Raw genomic sequence first — 9,460 nt, 5'->3', positions numbered from 1 at the left:
ACTAGGTCTATAAGATGCTGCAAAACTTGTGTAGACTGACTGGCTTGCTTGAGCTATAGTTCTCAAAGTCAGGTGGAAAAGGAGTGCTCAAACTTGAGAGGACCTAGGTGTTCGAGCAGATAAGAGGCTTTCGAGCACGAAGCACACAAATCAGCTTGGTTTTTTTATTTTTTTATTTTATTTTATTTTAATTTTTAATAGGGTGTTTTAGGTTTCCTATTCCTTGTATGATTGTATCTAAAAGCCCATATGTATAAATAAGCCGTTTAGTGGCATCAAATTAGGTTTTAGCAGGGAGTAAGAGAAATAAAGATCTAGGGTATGTAAGAGTGTAGGGGGTTCTACTTGTAACCGAAGGTGTTCTTATTACTAGTGACATTCCTCGAGTCGATCACCAAAGAGGATGTAGACACAAATCCGAACCTCTATAGATTCTTGTGTTATATGTTGTCTATTTTACTTTGGTGTGTGTGTGTGCTTCTACTTTACGTAGAGTACATAGATACAAAGTCGAAACTCTATAAATTCTTGTGTTCTATTATTTGTTTTACTTAGGGTGTGTGTGTGCGCTTCTACTTTCCCTGGTTTGTGTGTGTGTGTGCACGTTGCGTAGTCCATCAACGACAAGATCTTGGACTGTTTCCATATATATTTCCTTATCTTCTCAACAGACATGGTCTGCACGAGATATATAACTGGTCACCTCGGTGACAAAAGTGTAGTATTAGCTAAACCTTCTATGATGCCAAAGTAAGAATGAATTATATAAAGAATTAACAGAGTTTCGAAATGGTGGAGAGCTATTACCCTTGTTTGAATTTGGGTGATGAGTATTTATAGAAGGCATGAGGGAGTATATCTCCTTAACTGGAGGAATGAGGATGTCTAGGTCATGGCTTAATCATGGCGAGGATTAGGAATGCATTTAGTGCAAGATCTAGCCACATTATGACACTTGGTCTTGACAGCTTGATTAGAGTGAAGAACCTTGTTAGCATAGAGAAGGCTCCCTACTAATTTCTAGTTGATTCTGGTTCAGTTAGTCTAGCGATGTACAAGGGTGTCTTTGGTGGGTTTGACCAAGTCTCATGGTGGGGTGAGGATCGTGATACCCGACCATGGTCCGTCAAGGTTGATGACGTGGCAATTAGGGTTGGCGTTGTTGAGCATGCTCGAGTCGGATGTGATCCAGTAGTAGGACTATATTGACTCAACCATCCACATTGTGCCTCATTAATGATCAATCGATTCGGGATAGATCTTGTGCCAACAAGAGTAAGTATAAAAAATTAATCTTGTTTAGTTCATATTCTCTCTATTGAAGTTCCATGAACTTCATTCATCTAATCATATGGCAAAAACATGATCATGAATGAAACAAGAACAAGTCCATCAGATACTCTCTACAAAGTCCATAATATATGCATGTTGCTTCAAAAAGATTTGTGTTCCATGCAAAACTCCATCAGATATGCCCCTCAAATGATCCTAACTTGGATCGAACGGAGCTCACCAGCTGACAAAACCACCAGAAGACAATGGTGGATTGAACATGAAAGCTAAGATTAGCCTAACAAGTGATGTGTCACGTGACACACACTTTCCAAATTTAGCAAATGGTTGGTTTTGTATTCTATTCCTCACCAAAGCCTCTAGGTCTAGGTCATATTTTAGAAACTTAAACCTTTTGTTCTCTTTTTGTTCTTTTTCTTTTGGTGGGTGAAAACAAAACTTAAAACTTTGGATATGAATTTTGTTCGGCAGAATAAATTATGACACGAGAAAGATGTAATGAAATGAAATGAAATGACCAAGCAAAGTGGAAAATTGTATGTTGTGTCCAATCAAAACGCACGAGTGAGGAGGGGGTACTTGGATGCGCCGCTGGTGAGGGAATCATCATCACTATTAAAAATCCAAATTGGAATGTAGGAAGATCTCCAATCTTGTCAAACAAACCACAAAAAGATTCTTATAATTATATGTGTCAACCAAAAGCCAATCCCCATTTGTTTTCTGAATTCTTCTGATATGTTTTTGTCTTCTTCTACACCTTACCTGAGTCCTTCCTCATCAGAGACTGGTTTAATTTCTTTATTTTATTTGGTGCAGCCCAAACCCAAAGGTCTTTTGCTGTTTTCGCCAATAACATCATCACACATAAAAAAATTATTCCCGTTTCATTGTGTTATAAACCAGAATAATAAAAAATATTATCCCCGAGTTCGTCTCCCAAATGTCCTTCCCTAAGGTCCCCAAAGGTGGTCTCAAAGAAAAGGACCAAAACCCATTATGCAAAATTGATGCTGGGTTTTGAGTCAGAGGGAAAATAGTACGGCTAGGAGACAGTTAAACACTGCAAACCGGCTAGGACCGGTGACTAATCGGTTGAGAGGGTGTCTTCTTGGGCAGAGAGCAGAGAGGGGTTACTGGCTGTTGTCGGTTGTCAGCATTTGGTTTCGTTTCATGTTAATAATAATTTGCTATTATTTTGTTTTGTGCTTGTAATTGTTTGTATTTTGTTGCTTTGGCAATGTGGGCAAGCCATGCGCTTTAACTTTAGCCAACTACTCTGTCTCTGCTCTTGTCCTTGCTTTATTCCTGGGGCTAACCTCTCTTTAAGCAAAGAATGCTTGGAACAGAGGGACAACAAACAAAACCAAACCCCATTTCTCATCTCTCTCTCTCTCTCTCTCTCTCACATATGATATATATATGTATATATAAATTCTCCAAAGGCTCCAAATGGGTTTTGTATTGCATTGCATGCCCACGTGTCATCATTTAGAGAGTAAAGCTTTTTAGTTGCCCCCAAAGATCTTGTTGAGAAAGAAAAGCATAGTCAAGGTCCACAACCAGAAGCCATTCCTCTCATTTCCGCTGTGGCATTTGGCTTGGCTTCGCAACCAAATTCAAATTAAAATCTCGAACTTTACTTACCACTTTTTATTTTTCTCACATCTCTTTGTCTATTATATCTCTCTCTATACGAACAAATTGAGTAAAAGAGAGAGAGAATTGCACACAAAATTCCGTTTTGAATTAAGTTGTGATGCATCTTATGATTGAAAGTCTTTCATGTCATCAAATAATAGACAATAATATTCCATTTGTTGGTGATGTTTTCTTCTTATATTGTTTATGAATGCATGCAATTAATTACTAAAATGATAAAAGAAAAGAGTCAAACATTTTTCTTTAAGCCTTCTTTGTTTAATGAATTTTTCAAAAAACTCTGCCTCTCTCTCTTTCTTTGTCTCAAAAAATGAAAAAAAAAATGAAAAGAAAAGGAAAGACAAAATAAATAGAAAAGTAAATGAAACATGAGAGGCATGGTGGTGGTGGTGGATTTAGACCACTTTTAACGTTAGGAATGTTCTGTTTTCAAGTTAATAACAGTTGTACTTGGAAAAGTGATTATAAAGCCATTCAGCGATCCTCCCCAAAGTAGATCTCTCTATCGCAATCCCAAGTCTTTTCCTATTTCCAATGTTTGATTGCCATTGATTTATTGTACCTGTCCTTTGAATTTCTAATTTTATAAATATATATTTTTAATTTTTAAAAACAACATTTCTTGCCTTGCCCCATGTTAAAAGAAGAGATATGGCAAATGGATTGTCTCATACTATGTATGATTATGTGGATGAATCCCTCTCCAAGATGCTTGGATCATCAAAAGCTAAGATTAGGACGACGAGGAGCTTCAAAACTTCAAAGTGTTAGGATTTAGCAACGACTCCTAACTTGAGTTCTCCCTATACTTTGTAATTAATCTAATCTCTAAAACGGGCATGTGCTGAGAGTATATGTCTCTCGCGAGAATTGAAAGTCTTGCATTAATAGTTCAAATGATTTTTTCTCTTTCCGCACATGGTCAATTGATTTTGGGTTATATACTATAATTCTAACAACATGAACAACCCGTCTCTCGGAGGGAATGTAGATTGTGCAAGCACCCATTGAGCTTCATAACACAAGTAATCCTAGGTGATTCTGATTTTTCGCTACGTAAATTTCAAACATGAAAATTCCCTCATTGCTTGATATATACCACCGTAGATTTTATAGAAGGAATTTGTTGCCTTGTTTTAGACTTAACACGCTCATTATTGAGTGTTTTGAAGTTGAAAAATCATGTTAATGCTTGATAGGTACAATTAGAAAGAGACACTCATCTTGTGTTCGCAGAGTTCAAAAGTATTCAAGCCCATATTTGGAACCTACGTTATTGGATTACCAAAGCCCATATTTTGACACCAAGAAAAGTATTATTTGGTGGTAGGCCACTAACGACGTCGTCTTAAGCTATTATTTTTCAATTCTTAAGACATCGTCGTTTTAAAGACATTTTCGGTAGCTTTCACGCTCGCGCCGCTCCCGCTCCCTCTCCCACTAAACCCCATTTCGAGGAGAAAATGCTGAAGTAGAAGAGAAACCTGTTACTCAGTTTTCCCTTCTTTTCCTGCTGTTTTCTCAGCAACAGCAACCAAACACAGTAAACCGGTACGCTGAAGCTAGAGTTGGCTCCACCAATCCAGAACTATATCAGGTATTTTTACTCTTTCCGAAATATTTTCTTTGTTAATTCCTTATGTCTTCTGTTTGGATGCCAAGAAAATCCAGAAAACTAAAAAGGAAGACAACATAGGGCCAAAACTTATAGTTTGTGCTGTTGAATGAAAACCCAAAAGCAAAGCAGCTTTATTTTCCTTTCTTATTTCAATTAGAACTGAAACAAGAAGGAAATTTATGTTTATTTTTTCTCCCTAGGAAACTCTCTTAGAAGTCAAATGTTTTTTTTTTTTTGGGGTTTTAACAGAAAGGGTTGGAAATTCGTATATGGGTTCGCATTCAAAGGGTCGATTTAAAGCATGCACTGAGGATAGGATCAGTGGATTACCAAATGAAATTCTTTGCCACATTCTTTCCTTCCTTGAAACAGACGTGGCTGTAAAGACCAGCTTTTTATCACACAGGTGGAAGAATGTGTGGACTAAAGTTCCTACTATAACTCTATGGGATTCCGATTATCGAAATAGTTTTTACAGAGATCGCTTTGGGGAATTTGTGGATCATGTTCTGTTATCGCGTGGCTCGTCAGACATCCATAGATTCCAACTTCATTGTTCTGAATTTGAGGATGATTCTCGGTTTGATGCTTGGATTTGCCCCGCCGTTGAGCGTAATGTTGTTGAACTGGAATTTTCTGTTCTGTGTTATCTTTGTGAGGAGTCCGGGATGGATTGGGAAGACTGGCTCTATGAGTTTCCAAGAAGTCTTTACATGTGCAAAACATTGGTGGTTTTGAAGCTGAGGTTGCTATCAGTTATTACCATCACTCCCACCTTAGATTGTTTCCCAAGTCTCAAGGTTCTCCATCTTACAATCTGTCATACTGATACTGACTCAATGGAGAAACCCATTTCTTGTTGCCCTGTACTTGAAGATTTGATTATAGTTGGATCACTTGAAGAATTTTCGTATTTAGAATTTAATATCTCTGCACTGAAACTAAAGAGCCTACTGATTTATTTGGAACCATTTGGTAGAGATAAGTACAACATTTTTGTTAATATCAATGCTCCAAATGTTGAAAATTTGGAATCGTGGATTAAGTTTTGGCGACCTATTCTTTGAAGAATTAAAAATCCCTGAGCAAAGCCAAGATTAATTTTGGATCGCTACACTGGTTTGAGGACCTTGATGATGACGACATCCTTGATTCTGCTGTCTGTGTGCATAACCTGTTTGCCGAACTTCTCAAAGTTAAAGATCGTTCACTTTCAGCTAAACTTTTGGGGGTAAGTGTGCTCTAACTTGTCTCCTTAGTCGCTGATAGCATTTTTACGTGCTGGAATTTTACAATGGGAATGCTCTATCTATTATGCTGAGAAACTTTGTCGTTGCTCTAGTCATTGATTGATCTGTAGTTAACATTATGCGAAGGATCCAAACTTAATGCGTCAATATCATCTGCCTACATTTGCTAATTTGATAAACTTGGAGCTATTTCTTCATAGACGCTGCTCTTGGAGATTACTGACAAAGTTGCTCAAGAAATCCCCCCACCTAAAACTCCTTGTCTTTCAAATTGTAAGTATAGGTTGTGATTTATACCTTCTTAAAGCTAAATGGTGTTGGTACCAATATGCAAATTTCGGAGGTTTAATTTAACTTGTTTATTTTGAATAATCTTTACAAGTCGCGAACTGTTGGTGCTTACTACGGGAAGGAATTCTTACTCCATGTACCCCATGTATGGTGTCCGCCAATGTGGGTACCTATTTGCTTGTCATCATGCCTCAAGACCATTTGCATACGGGGATTCAAGGGACGGCCGGATGAGATGGAAGTGGCAAAGTACTTGTTGAAGCATGGTGAAGTCTTGAATAACTTGATAATTTATACTCCGTGATTTCCCTGTAGAACACATGATGGAGTTAGGCCAGGAGATTTCAATGTTCCCTAGGCTTTGAAGGCTTGTCAAATTGAATTTCCAAAATAGTGGTATCTAGATTTTTACTTGGATTCCATTTTCAAAGTTGTGAAGGGGTACTGTCTTTGTTGATGGAAGTGCACAAGTGTTTTTGACTGTTCTTATCTTCTGCTTTTAGCTTCTTTCATTTTGGAGGAATGAGTTAGGGAAACATATATGTATGGAAAGCATACATAACATAATCTGATCATTTAATTATTTTTTAGTTTAACTTGCTAAAGCTAGAGGTGCTACTACATTTGCTTTGGCTAGTAACATTGATGAAAAAAAAAAAAACTAAAAAAAAAGAGAGGAAAAAATAAGTAAAGCTAAATAATAAAAAAGGTCCAAAATTTACTAGTATAGGAGGAAAAATTGTTGAAAGAGCGTAAGTTGTTAATTAGTCCTTTTTAGATCCACCGCGAAGGGACTGCCAAAACACAGGCCAATTCTTCTGAGCCTCATTCCAACCCAAGAGGGAGCCTTCCCTCAAAGGATCCCAACTGGAGGACACAATCCCATAGCTGACCCCAAAAAGGGCCGTCCCAAAGAACACAAACGACACTATGAAGGGCACCCAAGTGGGCACATCTATTTTCAAGCCAACTTTCAAGTAGTAGAAGAATGGGAAGAACAAGAGCCCCAGAAACAATGGTACCCCAACTGTGAACCCCATCCTCCCAATCATCCTGTTTGTCACGATCTCCGGTATTACGCCTTCCTCCCGCTCGTCCTCTTCCTCGTCCTCATCGTCATCTTCATCTTCATCGCTGTCATTGTCTTGGTTAGTGTTCTTCTTGGTCTTTTTCTTTTTCTTTGGGGAAGGGCCAAAGCCTCTTGGGCTCCGCAAGGTTGCATTTAAGTGTGTGGAGGGAGAAAAAAACTTCTGGTTTTGGTCTGTTGTAGAGATTGGGTAGTGGGTTTTTGTTATTTCTTTCAAACTGTTGGTGATGGAGAAAGTCCAAGGGTTAATACTAATCTGCAGGATTTTAAAAAAAAAAAATGCAAGCAATAGGTGAGCAATTGCATAATTCAAATGCCATTGAAACAAGCTGCAATTTCCATCTATTGAAACACAAACACAATACTCTTGTTCTTTTTTTTATTATTCTTCTTTCAATAAGGGAAGCGTCAGAATTCAAGTTCATACCACCATTTCAGCACATTAGAAAAACAAACCAAGAACTACAGATGGTTGAAAACAGAAAAAAAGAAAAAGAAAAGTATAATCTGCAGTCGTTCTATTTAATGGTACCTTACTAGATGATGCTTGGTGTTGCGATGGACTAATTGGAGAGGGCTTGGATGACCATGAAGATAGCCCTGCAATTGCAGCCATGGGCTTCGGTTCTGCTAGTGCTCTTTGAAATGGAAGCCTTGGTGTTCAGAAAGAGCAAGAACTTGGCATGGGGATTTCCGGTATTATCATTTCCTTAAAAAATAGACGGATTTGAAGGGCCGTGAAGAAGAGAGGAGAACAGAGTGGGCTACAACAGGGATAAGGTTAGAGATATTGCATTTGTGGGTCCCCGCTGATCTAAGGGCCGTAGGATTGCGCCCATAAAATCTAAAACGTTGATGAGTTTTAAAGACATTTAAAAGAGTCTACTGTTTATTATTATTTTTCATAAGTATACTAGTGATTTACCCTTTAAATTTGTACATGACTTTTAATTTGTCCTATATTATTCTTTTAAAATAAAAAATTAAGGATATGAACTTTTTTTTTTCACCAATTTCCCTATCATCATCTAAATCCTCAATATTTCATCCGATTTTCAGTTTAAAAAAAAAACAATATTTTTTTGAAAAAAATTTAAAAAAAAAAAAAGAGTATCATCCTCTACCCACATACTAATCCTCCATTCCCAGATCAATCCCCCACCCCACAGATCCCTTCCCCTTCCACATATTTTTTTTTTCTCTCCCCAGCTGAGACCCATCCCCCAGCCCCAGACCCAAACCCATTCCATCCCCCAGCCCTTGCCTCTAGACCTAGACCCATCCCTCAAGAACAGAGTATACACCAAACCCATGAGAGTGATACTGTGGAGAGGCTTTGTAGAGTGCTTATGATGACAAAAAGTAAAACTTTACCGCTCCAATCTTTGTATCCTTTGAAATGGGATCTGAGTTTGCCTGATGGTTTTGAGAAAGTGTTGGTTCCAAAATACCCAGATTGTTTTAGAATCATTAAGGCCTCAAATGGGATTGGTTGCTTGAAGGTCATACAATGGCCCAAGGAGTATGCGGTGTCGGAATTGCAGAGGAGTAAAGAGGGCGTTGATTTAGGGGATGCGTATAGACAATTCAAGAGGGGGCAGACTGTGTTGGCATTCCCGATAAATTTTCCGAAGGGTTATGGAGGGCAGAAGAAGGTTAGGGTATGGATGGAGGAGTTTCATAAGTTACCATACATTACACCATATGAGGATTCCTTACGCTCAAAGTGGAGCTTCTGGGCAAATCGGAGTAACAATTGGAACTTCTGGGCAACTACACCCTCTGCGACAAATTACCCCACAGAGAGAGAGAGAGAGAGAGAGAGTTTATTTCAATAATCTGTTTTTTAATTTTAATTTTAATTAATTAATTTATTTTTAACATACAAAATGACCACTTTGCCCTCATATTTAACAGCAAATTGGATGAAATGTGGCGGACTTAGACGGTAGGGGGAAATTGGAGGAAAAAAAAAGTTCATTTTTCAAAAAAAAAGAAAAAAGGATAGGGGGTAAATCGAAAGTTAAGTACAAGTTTAAGGGGTAAATCACTAGTATACCTATTTAAGGGATGTCTGCTTTGGATTCGCTTTCTTCCAGTCCTTTTCTCAGTCAAACCGGTTATGAACCCAAGAGCGGACATGAGTACTCATACTCAAGGACCGGAAGCTCTCACAGCGTCAAGGCAAAGAATCACTCATATTGGAAGAAGGACGTTTACGATCAGAGCGAAGGGAATGAAATAGTAGCTACTTCTGTG

At 38.1% G+C, this 9,460-nt stretch overlaps 2 protein-coding genes across 2 annotated transcripts; one reads left to right on the top strand and one right to left on the bottom strand.

Moving 5' to 3' along the window:
• The first annotated feature begins 4,563 nt into the window (after nucleotides 1-4,563).
• Nucleotides 4,564-6,775, top strand: LOC117627943 (F-box protein At4g22280-like). The gene is given in 3 exon segments (XM_034360264.1): nucleotides 4,564-5,804; nucleotides 6,024-6,096; nucleotides 6,206-6,775. Coding segments are annotated over 3 exon segments (1,248 nt in total). The 5' UTR covers nucleotides 4,564-4,842; the 3' UTR covers nucleotides 6,419-6,775.
• Nucleotides 6,776-6,812: 37 nt separating this feature from the next.
• On the bottom strand, nucleotides 6,813-7,949 carry LOC117627942 (protein PAM68, chloroplastic). Its single transcript, XM_034360263.1, has 2 exons — nucleotides 7,734-7,949; nucleotides 6,813-7,457 (listed from the first exon to the last, which is right to left on the bottom strand). The coding sequence occupies exons 1-2, from the start codon at nucleotides 7,815-7,817 to the stop codon at nucleotides 6,879-6,881; spliced, it is 663 nt and encodes a 220-aa protein (XP_034216154.1). The 5' UTR covers nucleotides 7,818-7,949; the 3' UTR covers nucleotides 6,813-6,878.
• Nucleotides 7,950-9,460: the final 1,511 nt, after the last annotated feature.

Source organism: Prunus dulcis, chromosome 5 (assembly GCF_902201215.1).
Source record: "Prunus dulcis chromosome 5, ALMONDv2, whole genome shotgun sequence".
Classification (NCBI taxonomy): domain Eukaryota; kingdom Viridiplantae; phylum Streptophyta; class Magnoliopsida; order Rosales; family Rosaceae; genus Prunus; species Prunus dulcis.
Note: the sequence above shows the minus strand (reverse complement) of the source record. Positions and strands in the feature narration are given on the sequence as shown.